This window comes from Sorghum bicolor, chromosome 8, assembly GCF_000003195.3.
Source record: "Sorghum bicolor cultivar BTx623 chromosome 8, Sorghum_bicolor_NCBIv3, whole genome shotgun sequence".
Classification (NCBI taxonomy): Eukaryota; Viridiplantae; Streptophyta; class Magnoliopsida; order Poales; family Poaceae; genus Sorghum; species Sorghum bicolor.
Window position 1 is genome coordinate 62,476,906 of NC_012877.2, and position 23,447 is coordinate 62,500,352.

Sequence of the window (23,447 nt, forward strand, 5' to 3'; positions counted from 1 at the left end):
GATGGATGAAAATTTTTTGAGTGGGAAACTAAACAGGGATACACACTGTGCCACTGATCTTCCCAAAGATTGCATCCCCAAAAAAATCCCAAGGATAAATGCGGATACACCTCCGTATATAGCATCACTCAAATCAAATATGCTGTAATGTTCTTAAAAAAATATGATGTAATATTGCACTACTGCAGTTGAGGCATTGCAGGAGGTCTGATTTACAATCAAGCTCACCTGTAATGACCCAACTAGCATATGTAGCGAACATAGCATGTAGCCGCGACATTCTCGTCAACAACAATGTATCTACTGTGACTTTGTTAATATTAATGATTTGTCAGCCTAGACTTCGGAGATGCTTATAGGGGATCTACTGTGACTTTGTTAATATTAATGATTTGTCAGCCTAGACTTCGGAGATGCTTATAGGGGATAGTGTTTGCGTGTGTGTTCATAGGGTAGTATCTGGATATATCTAATTTCTTAGGATATTTATGATATCACATTTGTATTTGATATCTATATCCAAAAAATTATCGGGATATTCGAATAACTATCTAAATAAGTGTTCCACTGGTTCTGTCAAATAGAAGGTTAGATAAATATCCGTACCATTTTTATTTCTAACAATATCATATTTTATGGTTGAGAAGGTCATACAGACAACCCTTAATAGGTTAGAAGGTTATATAGACTTTTTGAATATGTCACGTCACGAAAACCACTTTTAAAATCGCATCAGGGGTTATTTAGATGGTTTAAGTCTGGATCGGTGTGGAGTGGAGAGCGGGATGGCGTGCAGGCCCGTGCAGCATGGAGCCCAATTGGAGTAAGCAGGCCCGGCCCAATCCCGTGCCGAATCATCATCGTCAGCAGCGGCCAGATTAGATACAAAAAGGGTGGGCCCAATTAATGGAGGTGATTCTTTCAAGAGGAGCGCCAACCCCAACCTGTGTCCGTCAGTCAGCTGGGCAGAGATAAAATAGCAGCAGCCGAGCTGTTCGACGAAATGCCGCCATGGCCGCAGTGCCTCCTCCAGCCCACCCTCACCACCGCTCGCCGCGCCACAGCCTTCTCTAGGACGACCTGTCTCTCTTCTATCCCCGCCTCTCCGGCCTACGAGCAGGTAAGACAGACCCATGTGCCCTGTCGCCGCCAAGCTCTTTTCATGTCCCCCCACAACGCTTGAGCTTGGTGTCATCTCATCTGTGCAGGGGCAACACGAGGAGGAGCCGTCGTTGGTCGTGGTGGGGGGCGGCGCGGCGGGCGTGTACGCCTCCATAAGGGCCAAGACCCTTGCTCCGCGCCTCAACGTCGCGGTCGTCGAGAAAGGAAGGTTCTTGTCCAAGGTCAAGATCTCCGGCGGTGGCCGCTGCAACGTGACCAATGGCCATCATATTGAGCCCATGGTAATGAGCACTTACGCCTCTTACTCCTACCCCGGTCTTTCTAGATGGTGGTGTCTACGCCCGTCATCCGGCCTGTCACTACCATTTTCGTGTTGCTGCAAAGAATATCAGCAGTGCCCATTGTTGTGTTGTTTGCAGGGCTTGGCGAGAAATTACCCTAGGGGGGACAAGGAGCTCCGAGGATCCTTCTTCACCACTCACGGTCCGCAGGATACCATGCGCTGGTTCACAGACCACGGTGTCGACCTTAAGGTAGCCAGCTAATGGCTTCAGAATCTTTTATTCTGTATGCATTCCTCTGCAGCTAGTTGCTAATGTTGCCCCCTTCTCCTTGTTGGTTGCCATGTCAGACGGAGGACGATGGCAGAGTCTTCCCTGTCACTGACAATTCAGCTTCAGTTGTAGACTGTCTACTGAACGAAGCAAGACGGCTTGGGGGTACCTCTTGCTACTTAATTACATTTTCTGGTAATTTCCCCCTCATGCTACTTGCTACCGCCACCACCCTCTGACCACTTCAAAACCAAATGGAAGTTTCTCTGCAGGCCGGCAAAGCTGTGTCTAGTGCATCTGTTGCTCAAGATGGAAAGTTTGTTCTCAAGGTTGAGAAGCGTACCTCTGATTTTGTTGACTATATCAATGCTAACTATGTCTTGGTTGCTACAGGTAGCAGCCAACAGGTATGGGCATCCCTTTTTGACCCTCGCTTTGTATCTTCATATCTTGTCACCATATCATAGGGCAGAAAGTTACACCCTTAACATCTTGCTTACTTGTAGGGTTATTCAATTGCTGCACAGCTTGGTCATTCCATTATTGCACCAGTGCCCAGCTTGTTCACATTTAAAATCGCAGACAAGCGGCTGGCTGATCTCGCTGGGGTATGCATCCACAGGAGTTGTTTCAATTCCCATGCTAAAAATTACTCTGTCCAGTAATAAAACAGTGATAATTTGTAAGTCATGCAGCCAAATTACATGAGTTTCCTGTGTTTACCTGCCCACTAGTGTCCATAATTCATTTGCTACTGAGGAGGAAACATGATTAACATCAAGACTTGTGTCCTATAGAAGGAAGCCTCATCGCGCAGTTGGTTTTTGTTTCTAACAGCGGTACTGAGCGGCAATGAATTTTACCCCTTTTTCTTTCTGCTATGTAGGTTACATTTCCCATAGTCAAAGCAAAGCTGAAGCTGGATGGTGTTCAGAAAAGTGTTCCCGAATTAACTCAGGTGAACATGCCATTTCTTTTCAGCATTTGGCTGGTTCTTAGAGAGGTGGCCAACTAGTTATACACATCGCTTACATCAAGTAACTTGTCTTTACAGACTGGGCCTATGTTAGTTACACACTGGGGGCTTAGTGGGCCTGTTGTGCTGCGGTTGTCGGCATGGGGAGCACGTGAACTACATCAGTGCAACTACCAAGGTATGAAGCAATTAAAGTATACAGGACTTTCACTAGATTGACAATTGGGGGCAATTGCATCATTGTTATATTTGTCTAGTTTTTTAGTCTGTGATCATCATTGTATTCAGTAGAAGATCCAGAACACTCCCTTGCATTCTTCTTTTCTTTAGAAGTTTAGAGTTCCAGGGAGTCCCTTGCACTTACCAAGTTACCGTTATTCTTTTTGTTACTTTCTAGCAATGGTTTACTTTCCTTAGTTATCATTTAGGGAATTATGCATTTTAGCAAAATTCTTAATGATCTGACTCTTTGTTTTAGAATTTTTTACAGTCTTAAGAGCTTTTGGGCACCTATTGACCAGTACTTTGCCATACTAAATTTATTATATCATTTAGATGTTTCTTGTTTGTCCTCATAAATTCAAATGTTTGGTACTTTCTGCTAACCTTTTATGGCACCTGCTCAATACAAACATGTTGCATATCCTGTTTTCTTGTATCTCTAGTGATCCAAGCATTGCTGTTTTCCCTCTTCATCTGATATGTTCTTTTTCAATTTCTTTCTATGTCTATCACCAAGGAATCTGATGGTTGACTTTCTGTACACTCAATATTACCCACTTTCCTCATACATTTCTCTCAACACAGGAAAGCTTGTGGTTGATTTTGTACCTGATATTCATATCGAGGACGTGAAGCGCATCCTATTCCAGTACAAAGATCAGCATGCGGTCCATCTCTTTCTTTGTAGTATTTACTTTACCCACTGAAGTTAGTGCCATAAATCTTCAAAAGAATCTGAATCTGTTGCTGGTTTAGCTACTCTTGAGTTGCCTTTGCTTTGATGAGCTGAAAAAAGTGTTCTCGAGTAAAGTGTTGCAATAGTTCTGATTCTGAGTCTTACTAGTAATTATTTGGCTTGCCGATGATCTTTGACTTTGCCAGCACAAATAATAACTGCAGCTTCCTGGTCTGTCACATCGGAATACTTTTTACCAAAGTTTTAAATGACCTTCAAAATCATGAGAGAAATATTCTAACAGTTCCATAAATAAATAATGATGAATTTGAACTGCAGAAGCACAAAGTGAATAACACGTTCCCCACGGAGTTTGGCCTGGTGAAGAGATTTTGGAGATTCCTGCTAGAACAGGAGGTGATACTATTACTGAATAGTGCTTTGCTTATCTATTTAATTAGATGATTTCATCAGGAAAGTCTAACCTTTGCAGAGTTTAAATGGTGACACACACTGGGCCTCCATGCCAAATAATCATCTAAATGCAATAGCCCTTCGGTTGAAACAATGGATGTTTGAGATTGTCGGAAAGGTGTGTGATATCATAATGTGCTAACTGAAATTTGTCAGTCATTTAGTATAGGATATCAACAGTAACTCACTATGAATTATATCATATGTAGGGCCAATTTAAAGATGAATTTGTGACTGCAGGAGGTGTTCCAATTTCAGAGGTTCCGAATCTTTAACTGCAAATTTCTTGAACATGAAATCAACTTGCATATAGACCTAACTTGCCTCCCTATTGTTAAAGGTATCACTTGGCACTATGGAAAGCAAGAAACAGCCAAATCTGTTCTTTGCAGGAGAGGTAATATATCGTTCTTGAAGTCAAAACATTCCGGAGCAGCAAACTTAAAGTTTATCTAACTTATTTTGCGGATGGCCTTGCTCTAGGTTCTTAATGTTGATGGGGTCACAGGCGGATTCAATTTTCAGGTAAGCCGTACAAATTCCTTTAGTAGAATATTGTTTTTGTTAAAAGATCAATATGTTCATCACAAACTTTGGCAATGAAAACTTGATTGAGTATTTCTTATTTAAAGTGAGAAGAAAAAGGTTTGTAACCAGCATTATTTTGTTTTTCCACAGAATGCATGGACCGGTGGGTATATAGCTGGGACGAGCGTAGGCACACTGGCATCGACTAGCAATCTCTCAGAGCAGCAGTCATGTTTGCAATTGTAACTGGGAGTACCAGAGAAGGAAATGGATTGAGTGATGAAAGAGACTCCTTAGATTATCTGGGAATGATTCAGGGAAACCAACAATGTGCAATCAAGATAAGGATATTCCAAGATGGCCATGATCAGGGAGCTACATTTGCTACTGAATTGTAACACTAACCTAAGATGGGGTACATATAGCATGAGTAGTTACAATCTAGGTGTACAAAGTGCAATCTGGAATGATAATAGTTACGGTCTTGTTGATCAAGTTGTGAATTGCACTTGACCGATCAGAATGTGCATCCAGCCATGATTCTTCTGTCTCAACTCTCAATAATCAATACTTGTTCATCAACAACATTACCTGTCAGCAGCAGCTGTCAACCTGTCACTCAAGTTAAAATGAAGAATTGGAACATGGAACACTTGATTGAGTAATCCTCACTGGCTAATTGAGAGAAATTACTCTAGGGATTTATGCTAAACGAACAATGCCATCTCTAAATGTTACCACAATCACACTAAATAGTTTCCAAGCATAGACTATTTGGCTACCAAACTACACCTGACCTGACTAAATCACCCTATGGAAAGAACTATATATGGTGCACATCTTTATTCATCCCAAGCTGATCCTTCCACAAAACTGTGCCTGCTTAAATAGGTGCCTTATTTCTGGCCTGGCCAATGACCTCACTGCAAGCTTACAATAAATGCATGCGTTCAACATAAGGATTGTGCAACCATTTGTTAAGTGGCTCCCCGCAGCCGACAAAGCAGCCAGTATTTCCACGGGTGGTGAAGAATGGGAATTCAAAGAGGTTTAGAAGCTTTTGAACCGATTGTCTAACCAACGAAGATCCAGTTACCCTGCTCCTCCTGCCCCAGCCAGTGACAATGTCAATTCTTTCAGGGCCAGTGCCCAATGTCAAAATCTGCCTATGGAACCAGGCAAGTGTCCTGGACAGAGCAGTCACTGCTGTGCCCTCAGACATCAAGTGAAGGTTGATGAGCCAATACGATGAGCTCTTCTCCCTCACAGAATCTGGGTACACGTTCTTCTGTGCAGCAACCTCCCATATAAGGCCCGCTTCCTCCTTGAGACCAGACTTGTGCAAGAAGTCTATGACAGCATCCATTAGACCCCTTTTACTCTCTCTGTCCTCACTGTGCATCATGTCCAAGAAATACCCGGTGTGATCCCTGACGTTCTGGCCACCAGGTTCTGCATCAGGCAAGTAAAGCAGGAACATGTGAGCTGGATGTCCAGTTATGGCCATGAGCTGGCCGCACAAACCCATCTGTGCCTGAGCCTCGGTGCAGCAGCTGAGCAGCAAGGTATAAGTCTGCACAGATGGAACAAGCCCTTGAGCAAGCATGTTCTGGAGCACGATGTAGGCATCTTGAAATCTGTTCATCTTCAGAAAAGCGCTCAAGAGCGAATTGCAGGTAGGCACGTTAGGCTGCAAACCATCCTGAAGCATTGCTTGGTACCATCCTAGTGCTTTGTCAACATTGCCGGCTTTGCCCCAAAGATCGACCAAAAGTCCATATACTGGCTCATCAGGAGCCCAATCGCGCCTCATCTCAATGAAAACTGCCTCAGCCTCATCCAGATGGCCACAATGACCAAGAACTTCCATAACAATGCTGTAAGTTATTTTGTCAGGACGGAACCCAGCAACCTGCATGTCTTTGTACAGCTTAACAACATTTTCATAATTTCTTGCTTTGGCCTGGAGCGCAATCATAATATTGTAAGTAACAAGGTTAGGTGTGCAGCCATTTTCAATCATCTCACAGAAAAGCTTATAAGCAGCCGCTAATTGGCCACCTTTACCAAGGCAATTAACCATGGCACTGTATGTGAATGTATCTGGTGACAGGCCTACTTCTTGCATCCTACCATATAAATCCATTGCAATGTCCAGGTATCCAGCTTTAGCATGGATATCAATCAATGTACAATATGTAACCCGATCAGGCTCGTAACCAGCTTCCTGCATTTCCTCAAATACTTTAACAGCCTCCTTAAGATAATTTGCACGGCCATATGCATGTATTATTCTGTTGTATGTCACCACAGTTGGTTTGCAGTGAGCTCGGCTCATTTCATCCAGAAGTTTCTTCAAAACACCGAATTGCCTGGCTTGCCCAAGGATGCCTATCATGGTTGTGTAAGTATGACCATCATGCTTGAATCCAGGTTGCCTCTTTAACCACTGAAAGAAACCAAGAGCGACAGTGTGGTCATGAAGCAGCTTGAGTACTTGATTTGCCTGGAATGCATCTATCTTGCAATGAAGATTATCCAGAACATGCTCGGTCATTGGACCCCATTTCATTTGCTGCAGTGTGTGGTAATACTGCTCAACTGACCGCAATGACTTCAATGATCTTAAGCTAGATTGGGGCGCTCCACTATGAGCTTTTATAGTTCCTGTAGAACCCTGAATTTTGTTGCCAGAACCACTAAAAACATTGGGACCTGATGGGTTCCGAGTTTGTATTTCATCTCGCCTGGCATCTGAATTGAAATGATTAGAATGATATTTTGCATAGGGTTGACCAGGATGCCCTTGGCTCCTTATTTGTGATGGTGAACTGGAAACCATCACAGATGGTCCTGAGGAACTCTGCTTTGGCTTTGCATAGCCAGCTCTTGGGTACCCCTTCCCAAATTCATTGTTTACAGAAGGGTTATAAGTCATCTTTCCCTCGGGAAAGTTAAGTTGATTCCGTGCCCTGTTATTAGAAGAATGGCTATCAGATAAAATCTGATAAGAATAGTTAGTACCCATCTGTGGAGCCTGATCAATGCTTCCATTATTCGATGAGGACTTGAAATTAACCAGCTCAGAATATACACCAGCTCCAGCAATTCCAGATTGAGAAATGCTTCTGGCTGTCTGCTTAGATGGCTGTACATAATCACTTCCTATAATCTGCTGACGATTGTGAGGACGATTGCTTCTGTTACTAGATGCAGGCTCCTTTTCTGGAGGTGAGGTAGTGGCATGAACAGCTGGAGCTGGGTGGCCAGTAGCTCCAATAACATCTTGTACAGGAGGCTGAATCTTCACAGATGTTCTGTGGGTTGAATGAGACTTCTGCTCGATAGCAGTTGCAGTCTGCCTGTTTGGAGCATAAGTCTCATCCTCAGGGCATGTGCATGAAGCTCCATCTGTGCTACCACACCTTGATCCATTAAGATAGAAGGATCGTGCACACTGAGTTAGGGTGCCAAGTTGCTTTGCCCTCAACATGAACTGCAAAGTTAGTTCACAATATGTAAGAACTCTTAAAATTACAAACACCTAGATATTTCATTTCTAAATTTCAAAAATGATTCATTACATTATATAAAATGGTCAAAATAACACACTCCTTTGAGTTTAGGCTATTTTTTGACATAGTCTAAAGAATAAGAAACTAAAAACAATAGCAGGTCAAAGAAATGAAGATATTGCCAACCCAGAGTAAATAATCAAACAGCATATTGCAAGTTGTAGCAGGTACTCATCTTTACTAGCATTCAGAGTAGTATGTGTACTCCATGGGGATATATGAAATCTATCTACATTCTGATCAACAATTCAAGTGAACAATAGGTTTGTGATTTATATTTCAGCAATGTTGGTTAAGATTCTTTTAAACCTTGGAATTTTCAAGTATCTATTTGCTATGGCTGAACAAGGATAAGAGCACAGAAGATACCAATTACCAAATATTACATCATGGTGTTTCATCCATTTTGAAGATTATACAAGGTTTAGAAATGCAAGTGGATGACAATCAAATCACATATAGTAATGACTATTCATAATATCGATATTAGTGATGATGAGACTTGTCATCCAAATAATAACCATGACAGCATAAACTTCAGTAAATAAAATATGTTTTGAAACAGGAAAAATACAAACAAAAAAAATTGTGCATAAAAGGCCTATAGTGCTACTTCTTATACTCGTTTTGTACAGCCATTTTTCATTGTTCTAAATAAATAGAGAGCAGTAAATCTTTGGTGTAGGATATGAAGCAAACAGATATGATATCAACTTATATAAGGCGAGGAATGTTGACTCAGATACTGAGTGTTTTTTTTCATGGGGGCCATGTCTATGTTCGGGTATTAGCATAAGGAAGTCCTGGTCCTGTGTGAGTCATTGAGTTGGAACTAACTCTGTAACCTCCTTTTGTTTTCTTGCTGCTAATAATATAACGGCAAAAAGAGGTGGCAAGCAAGAAGGGATGTAATACCGGTTAATAAATCCAACCACAACTTCACGTCAATGTAGAGTTGTAGGCTTCTAACCGCCACTGAAACACATGTGACCCCTCAATGGCAGACCTGAAAGAAAACATTGACGCCAATCAACATATAAGGTTTATTTGGGATGTACCATTAGCTGTTTATAAATAAAACCAGTAGAATCAAGTCAATAAGCCTATTATGATCAGCAATGTTAGGCCTGGACTTCCACAAGAAAATTATGGAATTTCCAAGTTAACACAATTAGATATAGGAGCACTATTAGTAACAATGTTATCTCTACAAACCAAGTCACTCAGCAAAAGATAGCACATAAAAACTACGCCGAAAGAAAAAGGTTCGAATAAGCAGCATGGCAAAAATCGAAGACAAGTTGAATGTTAGGTCAAGCAAGGACATAAATTTGTTCAGCGGGAAAATGGGCTGCAGGTTATAAGGCCCAACAACACACATTTTTCCAGATTTAGGGCATCTTCTGGTGAAGCTCATTCACAACATAAACATGACTGATAAGCCAACTTACTTGGCCCCTGTAAGGAGGTTTTCCCATCATCTTGAACCTTTTGGACTTGCATGTTAACTCTAGAAAGACCTCAGGGTGTGCAAGTTTCAGTTAAAAGTCCAAAAACATTTTTGGCCTTAATATCATTCAGCTTTCATGTCAAAACCTAAGTGAAGTAGCACGCAGGTAAAACCAGGTCTGCAAATACATGGAAGAAGTGCCCTTGATGCACAAGAATCTATTTTAATAGAAAACAAAACAAAAATTCCAAGAGAACACTACAAAAGTTTTTTTTTGTTGCATAAGAGGTGTGCATTATGATTGCAAAATGATCAACACAAACAAGGCGATGGAATCATATATAAAGTTGAGAAGGGTTCCATCATTTGGTATTTACTATGCGAGGGTTCAGTGCAAATACAATTGACACGCTCTCGCATACATGCTGTGACATTCCGTTACAACACGGAGCCACACGTGATTGAGTTGAAGCCAACGTCACGTAATAACCCCTCAAATATCTTGGAGAGGAAATCAAACAGAAATTCGCAGTACAGCACCCAATCCGGTACAAACTGAACGGAATGGAGAGAAAGAAAAGAACAAGAGGGGGAAAGGAGGATTTTTTTTTTCTTTCTTTCCATCTCTTCGTTTTGAGCAGAGGCCAGGGGGAAGATTTGATCATTTCTCAAGCGCTGACCCTGCTCGCAAAGAAAAAATAGGGAAGGAGCCGGGAGGGATTCCTTACCAGGGAGAGGAAGAGAAAAGGCGAGGTGAATCCAAGTCCAAATCGAGGAGGGATGGCACCCTGGTTGGTCGGGTCCACGCTGGGGGAGCTGGATCTCCAGTCCACGCCGCACGGCTCCGCGGCGCCGCTCCTAGCAGAAGGCGGGAGGATGGAGGGCGGAGGAGGAGAACTCCATGCCCATGTCCATGGAGAGTGGCTGGGTGGGCGGCGCGCCGCCCGGTGGTGGGGAGGAAGGAGGCGGCAACAGGAAGGATCCGAGGAGGAGAGGAAGCCAACAACCAAAGTCGCCAACAGCTCATGTGAGGAGAGGAGAGGATTCATATGTTATAGGCTCCGGAATGCGAGGGGTCCTTTTGGATATTTTCCGTTGCCAGTGGGTGGGCCAGCAGCGGCCACCGTGTCCTTCTACTTCTTTCGCAAGTCTATCATGGTCCGTGGAGTCAGTCAAAGTCAACAAATACTACTCCTCCTATCCTTTTATACCTTTTATTAGTATTTATTAACTAAGCTCCTTATTTAGTTCTAAACTTTTTAAAAAAAATTCCATCACATCAAATATTTAGATATATATAAAAAATATTAAATATAGATAAAAAAATAATTAATGGTACAAGTTATCTGTAATTTATGAGACAAATCTTTAGAGCCTAGTTAATTTATGGTTGGACAATACTCCCTTCATTCTAAATTACAAGACGTTTGACTTTTTCTACCCCAAGTTTGACCACTGGTCTTATTCAAAAAAGATTATGCAAATATAGTCAAAGTTAAGTCATTTTGAAGAATTTAATAAACCAAGCCACGACAAAAAAAAATGATATTTTGCATAAATTTTAGAATAAAACGAGTGATCAAACTTGGTGTCAGAAAAGTCAAACGTTTTATAATTTATAATGGATTGAGTAATTACTAAATACAAACAAAAAATATTACAATAGCCAAACCTAAAAATTTTCACGAACTAAACAAGGCCTTAGCGAAACCTAATAGAGACCCAAATTCTTGTAAAACTGAAATTACGGTTTACACAATGGATAGAGATTAAGTTAAGCAAGAGGGGTATGACCCACCTTAACCTTAACTAAGCCTTGTTTAGTTACACCCAAAATCTAAAAACTTTTCAAAATTTTCCATCACATCGAATCTTGTGGTATATATATGGAGCATTAAATATAGATAAAAAATAACTAATTGTACAATTTACCTATAATTTGCAAGACAAATCTTTTAAGTCTAGTTAGTCCATGGTTAGACAATAATTGCCAGATACAAATAAAAGTGCTACAATACCAAAATTTAAAAAAATAGATTTTGGTATTGTAACAAATCGTTCTCAGTGGAGGTTTGATTGTGTTTCATTGTGTGTCCAAGGGCTACGCACATATATAGACCGGCCTGCTCAATGAAATACACGGCAAGACCATTTCGAGGAAGATAAAGGACGATCGAGAAATTAAGCGTACTACGTAGTCAACATGATACGTCAAACGCTAGTTTCACAGGGGACTGGTATGAACCAGCGGTAGATGATTTTAATGGACCTAGCTTGATCAAATCTTTTTTTTTCAAGTTGATGGATCTAACTAAGACCCCTTTAAAGATTAACAAACATTCAATAAATTTAACTTCTTATCAACATTAAGAATAGGGAGCACGATCCACAAGTACAAACAACCAGAAATTGAATGCTAATACAAAACAAACAAGGGATCAGTGACATGAGCACACACAACTGGAATCGCCCGGACATTTATTAGAGCAGACCTAGCTAGCCCGGGATATGGGAAAATAAAACTAAATCTAAAATACTTGCGCTAGCTAGCAAGTTAACTAAAAGAAAGAAATTATTTTGGTCCTACTTCATCAGAATTTAAGAGAATGACGATGATATATTCTGCAGGTTCTGTCGCAGCGTGATTAAGTTTTGTTTGCAGCAGCAGGAAGGGTGGAGGAAGAAGCAACATCGTCCTGCTTGATGAAGCCGCCATTAATTGTTATCCTTCATCTTAATCCACATCGCCTTTTCACCCGAAGAATCCGTACTGGCGGACATAGAGTATATATATATAATGAGAAGATCATTTAATTTAATTCAACTAGCAGGATGTAGAAGTTAGATGCGTAATATATAAACTGATTGTGAAAAAAGTCAAATAAAGCGATTTATTTAATTACCTAGATTGACGACGAGGCATCTCATCATTTTCACCGTTGTTGATACCATCATCATCAGCAAAGTAATTGACCATCGTCATGTCGTCTTCTTGCAACTCCGGCAGCTGGGTGGAGACAGCGACGACGGGTTGGTGGTGCTGGTAATGGAATTGGAATTGGGGCAGCATTGACGTTTCGTTGACGAAGAACGGATGCTCGTACTGCGGTGGCTGTAAGGTCCACCGCAGCGTTGTGTGCGGCGGCGGCGGCGGCGGCATGTTGTTGCCATCGTCGTCGGAAGTGACGGCGTTGTCGTTGATCATCATCTGCCGCTCATCATCTCGAGCAGCAGCAGCAGCAGCAGCAGCAATGCCCTCGTCGTCCTCACCCATGGCCGCCGCCGTCCATTGTAACTGGAACGGCGGTGGAGATGACGGCGGCATGGAGGAGTAGCGGACGCCGGCGGCGGCATCATCGACGATATCCCGTGGTTGTGGTTGCTGGTAGGCCTGGAGGTGTGCGCGGACGCGTCGGAGCTCGTTCTCCACCTGGTGTATCCGCTGCTGCAGGCCATGGATGATGGGGACGCAGCCGGCGGACGGGTAGAGGTCCCACGCCTGCGACTCGTAGACGACGCACTGCATCGCCTCGTGGCGGCGGTCGGGGTCCGGCCCGGCGCGCTCCAGCGTCTTGAGGATGTTGCTCACGCCGAAGAGGCGGTGCGCGCTGCGGAACACGCGAGACCGGTCGTGCGGGAAGTAGGGCGCCAGCGGGCAGTCCGCCACGCACCGCCGCCGCTGGTACTTGCACGCCGCGCACGCAGTCACAGCGGGAGGAGGACCGCCGCCGCCGCCCGCCGCCTCCATGGACGACTGTACGTAGTACATGTGTGTGTGTCGTGTCGTCGTCTCTGGTGCTCGATCGTCTTTAATTTGCCGGATAATTAACAGAACGTGTGTGCGTGTGGCTGGCTTCTCGCAAAAAAAAGAAAAAGAAAAAGAAAAAGAAAAAAACGTGTGGCTGCATGCCACACCACGCACGGACGACGGAACTGCAACTAACTCTCCGTTTATTTCTCATTCTCATGCCGATCGATCGATATTTTGAATTTCAAATTCATTCATTCACGCACGTGCACCACTAATTTGATTTTTCCTTCTTCCAGGGCGCGCGGGGGGTACACGTACGTACGCTCGGTATTAATTAATTATTTTTGTAAATAAAATAGTATCAATTAATCCAGGAGCTTGCATGGTTCGTCTCGCTCCTTTATCCACCTGATTTCATATTAATTCCTCCTACTATCTTTAGAAGAAGAAGATAACACGATCATGGATCCCATTTGGATTTGAATAACCAAGGAGTGATCGAGACTCTCCTATATATCTTTAGGTATCTCTAATAAAACATTCGACTCCTCTTTTCCCCTTCTTCCCTTTCAACCCACCTCGATCGTTTTCCATTTCTATCTTTGGTCTGGCATGCATGCAGCCGTTGCATATATATATATATATCTCATGCAATCTACTAGTATATACAGAATATATAGGAAATTGCGATACAAAAGCTAACTAAGCTAGGCGAGAAATGGAAGCGCGCAGAGAAAGAGCACACCAACACATAAGTACCATCGATCATAGGTGTGTGCTTAGGATATATTACATCCTATGCTGAATCTGTCACCTCTCAGTACTTCTAGTCATGACTTTTCAGAGAGACAAATAAATCTCGATTTATATCACTCTCTAGCTAATTAATTAATAACTAGCTAGCTAGCTAGCTAGCTTATGATCGATATATAATCTACAATCTGCTGGTGGCGGTGGTGGATTTGGCTGCGGCGGCGGCGTACTTCTTGAGTGCATCGGCGGCGTTCTTGAGGTTGTCCGGCACGGGCAGATTGCAAAGCAGCGTGACCCTTGACTCGGAGATCTGAGGCCCCTTCTTCCCCTGCGTCAACGGATCCTGCTTCCATAGCTTCACATCCCACACCTGCCACCATATATTGCATGCATGCAGCAGATCGAATGAGATATATATGCATGCATGCATGCATGGTAGTCAAAATAATCCAAAACCCAACTGGAGGATATACCTCAATCATCAATATCAATAATTTAATTTAATTTAATTACTCCGCCACTTTTGCAATCCAAGGACAGTACTACGTACTCATTAACACAGAAGATGATGCCATGTTTTGTGCAAGGAGGACACTACATACTGAATAGGAAATCGGAACAGGCTCTTGGTGGGCTAAACCCGTTCATCTTTTGCATTGGGCCTACAACTTTGGTGGGCCATCATGATGGGAGGTGATATGTACATCATCAATCCTTGAAAAAAAAAATCTACTTTTCCTCCCCCACTTTTACTAAAATTCGTTTTTTCTCCCTCAACTCTAAAACCGAGTAAACCACCTTCCTCAATTTTTCAAACCGTGTATTTTACCTTTCTGGAGCGGTTTTGAAGGCGTTTTGCTACAGTAAATAATGGTTTTGCTATCGTAACAGTGGTTTTGTCTTTTTTTAAAAAAAAATATTTTGGCTGAATATTTAAAAAAGTAATAGTAAATTATAAAAAAAAATCATAAAATAAAAAATCTAAATTTTTTAGACTTAGTAGATCTACACAATAAATATATAATATGATATGTTTCATTACAAAATTTTTACTATAAAGGTTTTGTCTTTTTCTTTTTTCTTATTGATTTGTCTGACTCTTTGAAAAAGTTAGAAAATAGAAAATCTAATTTCGTTAGACTCCACATGAGTATATATACACACAATAAACCTATAATATAGAAATGCTTTAGTCCGATATAATAATTATAAAAACTACCGCTATAAATTATTTCAATTATAATTACATAAAAGCATGAGTCTACTAAAGCTAATAAAAAGAATTGTACTACTTGGGCACGTCATGGTCGTGGTTCGCTAGCTAGTAGCTTAAACTAATAAATAATACTAAGCAGCAACAAGACGAACGTAACGGAATGGTATGGTATGGTCGCCGGCGGGCGGCGGGTGGCGGGGCTAGTGGACCCGTGTGTTGTGTACCTGGGTTGAGCGGCCGATGTGGAGCGGGGCAGCGCGGACGAGGACGACGTCTCCCACCTTGGCGCTGCGGAAGTGGTTGATGCTCAAGCTGACGCCGGCCACCCGCCGGAAGCCCGACGCCATGTGCGCGCCCATGCTGGCAAGGCCCTCCGCCACCAGCGCCGACACGCCGCCGTGGAGCACCTGGAACGGCTGCGGGGCGGGGTGCGGGTGCGGGCAGCCCGGCCGGCCGGGGACGACGGAGGAGAGGATGTGAATGATCATTAATTCGATCGATCAGCACAAGCAATCACTGCAAAACGCACCTGGCAGCACTTGGATGTGATGGGGAGTCGTCCGGTCACCTGCGACGGCGACACCTCCTCGATCTCGAACCCCATCGAGTGCAGCACCGGGTCAAGCTCCGCCGTATTCTTGCCACTCTGCTGCTGCTGTGGATGATGATCCATGGACTGCAGGCCGGTCGGTCCCGAGAGGGGAGAGCTTGGTGAGCCGGCGCCGGCCGCTAATGGGCGAGGGAGATGGAAGCAAGCTACGGATGTATGAACGCGGATTGAGAGAGAGGAAGAGGACGAGAGGTGTCAAATGACGTGACGTCGCCTATTAATGACGTGCAAGCTGTGCCCACCTAGGCGAGGCGCTAGCTACACTAGGGCCTTGTTTCTAGAAGATGATTTCGGTACCGTAGTATTTTCGTTTTTATTTGATAAATATTATTTAAATATGAATGATTTAAAAATTTATCTCATAATTTATAGGTAAACTATGTAATTAGTTTTTATTTTTATCTATATTTAATGTTCTATGTATATACCGCAAAATTTGATATGACAGGAAATCTTTAAATTTTTTTAGTTTTTGAGGTGAACTAAACAAGGCCTAGTATAGTGAGGAAACAAGAAGCAATTAAAGTACTATAGTACTACTATCTGTCATCTGTAGTGTTATTAATTTTTTACCTCTTTTTTTTAAGTTTATCAGTCAAATCTACTATTCAGCAGTATTTTTCTTTCATAATAAATCAGCTAATAGTGCTTTTTATCATAGTTTATCACCCAAACGAATAAGTGGTCTCGCTCATAAAATTCTAATTCATGCAAGGATCTTATCTTTTTGAGGAGAAAAAAATGAAGATTATAGACACAACTATATATAATATAAATCTTCCTAGCTAGAAAGAGAATAAGAGATGGATGAATTCAATAAAATAGAAAGAGGAGCAGCTATCAATTACAAAAACTATACTATGCAATATTATCTCAAAGACGAGCGATAAGGATGTAACTACTTTTGATCCTATTGTGGTTAGAGCTTGCTAAAAATTATATGGATGGATCTAAATAGATCCAATCATCCAACTAATTGTAGCTTGAAGCAGCATCTAACGATAATATAGTAATTTGGCAAGTAATAATAGTCAATCAAACAATTAAAATCCTCTCATACCAATTGATAAATTATTAACAACTAATTTTAGCTAGAGTAAAAACAACATTTGAACCACATATTACTCTATTAGCGAGTGGGATGTAAATACCTCCCGATCGACTGCTTGCGAACAGGTAGTGATTGGTAATAGACCCTATACACCCCTTGCTCTGCTATTATGTCCATGTCACTGTATTTGGTAGATGGTAGTTGCGGTGGCATATCGATCGTTTTTTTAGTTTACCTAAAAATTAAATTTTTTTAATAAAAATAAAAATATTATATTATTTAAAACTAAAAAATTTTGGAAACTAAACGAGGCCTAACCAATCTGGGACTCATGCTGGTGGCCTGGTGCCGACCGGACCATCAACCACACTTGGAATCTTGGATTGCTGCCGCACCGCAGGGTCGACCACCAGCTCAGAACTCACAGCTGGACTGGAGTGGGCCAACCTACCTATCCGCCGGTCCCACATGCATGATGATGATGATTGATGACGAAGCATGACGCCGACGACTACCTCACCACACTTTTACTTAAGCTGGGGAGTTGTTTTCGGCCCAGCCCAGCCCAGCCCACATCCAACCTTATCACCAAGGAAGGCCTTCTTTTTCCTTTGGCCCACCCACGCTGATTGCATTAGGCTTTAGGCCCACTGATTGTATTAGGCTCTGCGCATGATGTGCGAAAATACATTAGGGCTCGGATCAATCATTTCATATGGGGATCGGAGAGGATTTGAGGTGCTACTCTAATCCCCAAGAGGAATGATTAAATCTAACTAGTTACGGTCAAGTTTAGTATTTCTAATAATTTCAGCTATGCACAATGATTTTCTTTGATATTCCCTCCATCCCAAAATTCTAAGTCATTCCAAGAATCTTGGAGAGTCAAAGCATTTTAAGTTTGACCAAATTTATATGATAAGATAATAACATTTATGATATTAATTAAGTATCACTATGTTCTTTATTAATTATATTTTTATAGTATATCTATTTGATGTCACGAATCTTTGTAATTTTTTCTATAATTTTGGTCAAACTTAAGATGTTTTAACTCTATTTTTTTTTGTTTTGTTTTGTGCACCATACCATGAGGCATGACAAGGAAGCAGAGACGACGGTGGCACAAGAGGACGACCGGAGCCAAGTGCTTTGCACACTGAACCTTGGAGTTGTCAAAATGTCATCCAAATATAGTGGGAAATGAACGTGAGAATATATGTGTAGCAGCAGCACACAAAGGGCGTGCTTGATATATCACGGCACGGCTGAGGCCAGCTCGGTCCTCGGCCAGCCAGAGCCTGTCCCAAGTGGTGCAAGGCCACTTGTTTAGGCCTTGTTTAGTTCCCAAAAATTTTACAAATTTTTTCAGATTCTCCATCACATCAAATCTTTAGACATATGTATGGAGTATTAAATATAGATGAAAAAAAAACTAATTGCACAGTTTGATCGAAATTGACGAGACGAATCTTTTGAGCCTAGCTAGTCTATAATTGGACAATATTTGTCAAATACAAACGAAAGTACTACTATTCCTATTTTGCAAAAAAAATTTGAAAGTAAACAAGGCTATACCAAAACCAAAAGGACTTGACTCTTGGGCCATGACATCATCATCAAACAGGCCCAAAATTGATCGAGCCAATCAGCATGCTAGGTAGCTAGATTCGTTTCCAAAATTCACATCGATCTGTTGTGACTTGTGAGGCCTGGCTGTCTCGAGGACGTCAAGCTCCATCACTTTCAGTTTAACTGTCTGCTTCTGCGCTAGCCAGTGATACGCTCTGCATGCAAGTTGTTTTTGTCCTGGTCCCCCTCCCCTCCCCTTCCCCACACAACAGAAGAATGAATGAATCAATGAAAGCTGCCGCCTGTATGAATCAATGAAAGCTGATGAGCCAATCAGCAGGGAGACTCTGTGGCATAGTATGCTTCCCTCTCCCTGAAAGAAAAGTAAAGCAGCAGCAGGCAGCATCAGATGCACACAAACAACAAGGCCGGGGTGGGTACGTGAGGCCAAAGGCTGGCACATTCCCTTCGCTTCCCTTCCCTTCCCTACAGATGAATGATGCTAGCTCATTTCATCCCGATCCACGCCGACGCACGCACTCCAAGAATCTATCTATCTATCCTTCCTTCTCCCAATGCATGTAGTATATAAACCATTTCCTTGTTGCTATCTAATCTACCAGCAGTCAGCAGCAACCCGGCGCCCTGTGTCCCCTGCTGCTGAATCCAACAAATAACCATCCATCCATCCATCTATCGGCCAATGCAAATGCCCTTCTGTTGGGACAAGCGGAGCCCGGCTCATGCGCCGGCGGACAACCACGTCGCCATCAATGGCACCGTCGTCGTCTCCTGCCACTTGGGCCTCTCGTCGCCGGGGAAGACCACCACGCTCCGGCTCTTCAGCACCACGCAGATGGATCCCAGTACAGTACCCTTGCTAGCTAGCTTGCTTGCTTATCATATATTTATTTATACGTCTTGAATTCCAATTCAATCCATCAATTGTACGTGTGGATCCATGGATGCATGACTGCCATCGCAAACTAGTGCAGACACGGGGAAGGGGAAGCTGAGCCCGGAGGCGCCGCTGAGGAGCGGCAAGAAGACCAAGGCGAAGCAGGGCGCCGTGAAGACCACCACCATGACGTACCAGGTCACCTTCTTCGTGGACGCCGACTTCGGCACGCCGGGCGCCGTCGTCGTCAAGAGCGGGCTCAGGAACGACCACTTCTTCCTCCGCCACGTGCAGGTCCACATGCCCGAGGCCGGCCGGACCATCCACTTCGAGTGCAACTCCTGGGTCTACCCCTTCAAGAAGACCAACGCCGACCGCGTCTTCTTCATCAACACGGTGAGTGAGGGAGTGAGACTAGCTAGCTACTCTGGATCGGAGCAGCAGCAGCCTGATCCTGATTTTTGCTTGATGGGCGCTGGCAATGGCGGCAGAGCTACCTCCCTGACAAGACGCCCGAGGCCCTTCGTCTGCTGCGCGACGAGGAGCTGCGGAGCCTCCGTGGCAGCGGCCGCGGCGAGCTCAAGGACTGGGAGCGCGTCTACGACTACGACTTGTACAACGACCTGGGCAACCCGGACAAGGAGGAGCACGCCCGCCCGGTGCTGGGCGGCATCACCTCCGTGTACCCGTACCCGCGGCGCTGCCGCACCGGCCGCCCTCTCTTCAAGACCGACGGCGCGACGGAGACGCGCAAGCACATGATCAACCTCGACTTCTACATCCCGCCGGACGAGCGGTTCAGCCCCACCAAGCTGGCGGAGGTGCTCACGCTGGCGGTGCAGGCCGTCACCCACTTCGTCCTCCCGGAATCTAAGGCGCTCTTCCATGGCAACATCAACAGCTTCCGGTCCTTGGAGCAGCTCAAGGGCGACCTGTACAGGAAGCCGGTCGTGGATGGGCAGGTGGTCATGGACAAGCTCAAGACGTCGGTGCCGTCGCACAAGACCTACAAGCAGGTCTCCAAGATGGTCAAGGAGACGCCCGTCAAGTTCCCCATCCCTCAAGTCATCCAGAGTACGTCTACAATACACTTGCTCTGCAGCTATCTGCTCTGCTCTGACAGAAATGAAGAAGCTTCTTCGTTCATCGAGAGTACGTCTACACACTGCTCTGCTATGCAGATGAGCCAGAGGCATGGCGAAGCGACGAGGAATTCGCGAGGGAGATGCTGGCGGGGCTGAACCCGGTGGTGATCAAGAGACTAGAGGTGTTCCCGCCGGTGAGCAGAGGAGGCAAGCAGAGCTCCATTACCGCTGCGCATATCGAGAGGCAGGGGCAGCTCGAAGGACGAACGGTGCACAAGGTCATCCAGTCGTCAAAACCTGTGTTTCTCATCAGATCATAATAATAAGAACTTAATTAACCATGCAAACGTACGTCTTACTATATGCAGGCATTAGATGAGAAGAGGTTGTATATTCTTGACCACCATGACTACCTGATGCCGTACCTGCGGCGCATCAACACGCAGGAACAAGGGGTGTGCGTGTACGCGTCGCGCACGCTGCTCTTCCTCAAGGACGACGGCACCCTCAAGCCTCTCGTCATAGAGCTCAGCCTGCCCAGCGACGGCGCCGGCGCCGACGGCGAGATCAGCAGGGTCTTCCTCCCTGCGAGCCCAGGGACGACCGATGGACACCTGTGGTGGCTTGCTAAGGCTCATGTCTCCGTCAATGATTCAGGCTACCATCAGCTCATCAGCCACTGGTGAGTGAGTCATTAGCATGCATTAGCTAGTTCATGCATGATCACCACACATTTTCAGCAGGTTGTTCACTCACGCGACGGTGGAGCCGTTCATCATCGCCACCAAGAGGCAGCTGAGCGCCATGCACCCGATCCACAAGCTCCTGGAGCCACATTTCAAGGACAACATGCAGATCAACACGCTGGCCAGGAGCATCCTGCTCAGCGCAGGCGGCATCCTGGAGAGGACCATGTTCCCGGGGAAGTACGCCATGGAGATGTCCTCCGCCATCTACTCCGAGTGGAGGTTCACCGAACAGTCCTTGCCCAACGACCTCGTCAAGAGGGGGATGGCGTCGTCGTCCAACAAGGATCACCTTCACCTGCACGTGGAGGACTACCCGTACGCGGTGGACGGCATGGACGTGTGGCGCGCCATCGACGGCTGGGTGCGGAGCTACTGCGCCCACTTCTACCACTCCGACGCCGCGGTCGCCGCCGACGCCGAGCTGCAGGCGTGGTGGCACGACGTGCGCACCGTCGGCCACGGCGACCGGCAGCGCGACCGGGCGTGCTGGCTGGACCTCGACACCGTGGCCAACCTCGTGGAGTCGCTGTCCACGCTCATCTGGATCGCCTCCGCGCTGCACGCCGCCGTCAACTTCGGCCAGTACGGCTACGCGGGGTTCATGCCCAACCGTCCCACCCGGTGCCGCCGGTTCGTGCCGCTGCCGGGCTCCCCGGAGATGGCGCAGCTGGAGGCCGACCCGGACAGGTTCTTCCTCGACACCGTGCCCGACCGCTTCACCACCACGCTCGGCCTCACGCTCATCGAGGTGCTCTCCAACCACACCTCCGACGAGCTCTACCTGGGCCAGCGCGCCACCGCGTCGTGGACCGACGACGGCGAGGTGCTGCAGCTGCTCGACAGGTTCCGGGACGACCTCCGGCGGGTGGAGAAGCGGGTCACGGAGAGGAACAAGGACCTGCGGCTCAAGAACCGCAAGGGACCCGCCAAGGTGCCCTACACGCTGCTCTTCCCGGACGTCGGCAATGTCGGCGCCAAGGAGAAGGGGATCACCGGCAAAGGGATACCCAACAGCGTCTCCATATGACATGACATGCCATTCGATCGGACACTACACGTACATATATATATGTGCATGTATACGTGAGTTTCTCTTTCTTTTGGTCGTCGGTGCTTCTATTTTTTTTTCATTTGGTTGGAGAGGATTTGATCAAGGTTTTCGGTTTGGTTGTGAGCATATTATTCATCCTTGTGCTAACTATATATATTAATTAATTGTGATGATTGGTTTGGAAGTTAATCTATTGATGAATGGGCCGGCCGGGTGTAATACTTTTTTTTTTAAAAAAAGATCTCCATTTCCGCCGTCTTTCATGAATAAGTGGACGAGAATGCCATGTATGGATGGCCATCGGGCCGGGTCAGGCCCGGGCCAGCATGAGCCGTAGCGTGCCGTGCCGATTTGACCCGTGTGCCTGTCGTGTCGTGTCTCAGCGGTCCGCGTGCCTGGCCTTCGGCCCAAGCATGAGTCCACGGGCTGACTTCATGCCGTGCTGACCCGCATAGCCCAACGGGCCGGGCCAGCCCACAGTCCGGTTTTGTAAAAAAATCAAAATAATCACACAATGACAATAATCACTTCACTAGCATAATGCCACAATCAATTTTTTACAACTCTCAACTTCTTAGGTTCACAATCTCAATCTTAGATTATAGAAATAACATAAAAAATATATAATATAAAAATAAGTTGTCTGTGCAAGCCCACGGAGGTGGCACCGGGCCATTGCCGGGCCGACCCCTAAAACTCAGGCCGGGCCAGCCTGCGGGCCTAGAGGTCGGCCCAAGCACGGCCTGCACCACCGGCCTGGGCCGGTCCGTGCTCGGACCGGGCCAAAATGTCGTGTCTTGGGCTGGGCCGTCGTGCCTTGGGCTGCATGGCCATCTATAATGCCATGTTTGGTTGAGCCATAGAGATCTGGCTCCTGCCAAACAGCTCCAGATATACACCATCACTCCACGAAAGAATCAATTTCTAGAGTTGTTTTAAGTCAAACTTTTTAAACTTTGACTAAATTTCTAGAAACAAATGCTAAAATTGATGATATTAAATTAGTATCATTAGATGCATCATAGAATATTTTTTTATAGGATGCATATTTTATATCATATATGTTATTACTCTTTTCTATAAAGTTAGTCAAATTTAAAAAAGTTTGACTAACACGGATTCTAGAAATTGATT

At 44.8% G+C, this 23,447-nt stretch overlaps 5 protein-coding genes across 7 annotated transcripts; 2 read left to right on the forward strand and 3 right to left on the reverse strand.

The window, feature by feature from the left end:
- On the forward strand, positions 906 to 5,098 carry LOC8072877 (uncharacterized protein YtfP). 2 transcript variants are annotated; one of them, XM_021445964.1, is made up of 15 exons: positions 906 to 1,120; positions 1,209 to 1,403; positions 1,542 to 1,655; positions 1,754 to 1,871; positions 1,938 to 2,083; positions 2,183 to 2,284; positions 2,563 to 2,634; positions 2,731 to 2,830; positions 3,460 to 3,542; positions 3,890 to 3,967; positions 4,044 to 4,142; positions 4,234 to 4,284; positions 4,365 to 4,421; positions 4,508 to 4,549; positions 4,703 to 5,098. In XM_021445964.1, the coding sequence occupies exons 1-15, from the start codon at positions 1,004 to 1,006 to the stop codon at positions 4,796 to 4,798; spliced, it is 1,470 nt and encodes a 489-aa protein (XP_021301639.1). In that variant the 5' UTR covers positions 906 to 1,003; the 3' UTR covers positions 4,799 to 5,098. The 2 variants fall into 2 exon arrangements, with proteins under 2 accessions (XP_021301639.1, XP_002442619.2); XM_002442574.2 differs by having other exon boundaries at positions 907 to 1,120; positions 1,754 to 1,841.
- LOC8072878 (pentatricopeptide repeat-containing protein At1g18900) lies at positions 5,090 to 10,613 on the reverse strand. The gene is made up of 3 exons (XM_002443618.2): positions 10,306 to 10,613; positions 9,043 to 9,133; positions 5,090 to 8,048 (listed from the first exon to the last, which is right to left on the reverse strand). Exon 3 carries the CDS (start codon positions 8,043 to 8,045, stop codon positions 5,484 to 5,486), a length of 2,562 nt encoding a protein of 853 aa, XP_002443663.1. The 5' UTR covers positions 8,046 to 8,048; positions 9,043 to 9,133; positions 10,306 to 10,613; the 3' UTR covers positions 5,090 to 5,483.
- LOC8065257 (LOB domain-containing protein 14) lies at positions 12,028 to 13,464 on the reverse strand. Its single transcript, XM_002443619.2, has 2 exons — positions 12,481 to 13,464; positions 12,028 to 12,347 (listed from the first exon to the last, which is right to left on the reverse strand). The coding sequence occupies exons 1-2, from the start codon at positions 13,344 to 13,346 to the stop codon at positions 12,293 to 12,295; spliced, it is 921 nt and encodes a 306-aa protein (XP_002443664.2). The 5' UTR covers positions 13,347 to 13,464; the 3' UTR covers positions 12,028 to 12,292.
- On the reverse strand, positions 14,060 to 16,117 carry LOC8065258 (1,4-dihydroxy-2-naphthoyl-CoA thioesterase 1). The gene is made up of 3 exons (XM_002443620.2): positions 15,827 to 16,117; positions 15,522 to 15,713; positions 14,060 to 14,451 (listed from the first exon to the last, which is right to left on the reverse strand). Exons 1-3 carry the CDS (start codon positions 15,968 to 15,970, stop codon positions 14,263 to 14,265), a joined length of 525 nt encoding a protein of 174 aa, XP_002443665.1. The 5' UTR covers positions 15,971 to 16,117; the 3' UTR covers positions 14,060 to 14,262.
- Positions 18,937 to 22,492, forward strand: LOC8065259 (linoleate 9S-lipoxygenase 6). 2 transcript variants are annotated; one of them, XM_021466169.1, is made up of 6 exons: positions 18,937 to 19,396; positions 19,526 to 19,824; positions 19,920 to 20,502; positions 20,610 to 20,791; positions 20,882 to 21,195; positions 21,254 to 22,492. In XM_021466169.1, exons 1-6 carry the CDS (start codon positions 19,234 to 19,236, stop codon positions 22,287 to 22,289), a joined length of 2,577 nt encoding a protein of 858 aa, XP_021321844.1. In that variant the 5' UTR covers positions 18,937 to 19,233; the 3' UTR covers positions 22,290 to 22,492. The 2 variants fall into 2 exon arrangements, with proteins under 2 accessions (XP_021321844.1, XP_021321846.1); XM_021466171.1 differs by having other exon boundaries at positions 18,938 to 19,396; positions 21,257 to 22,492.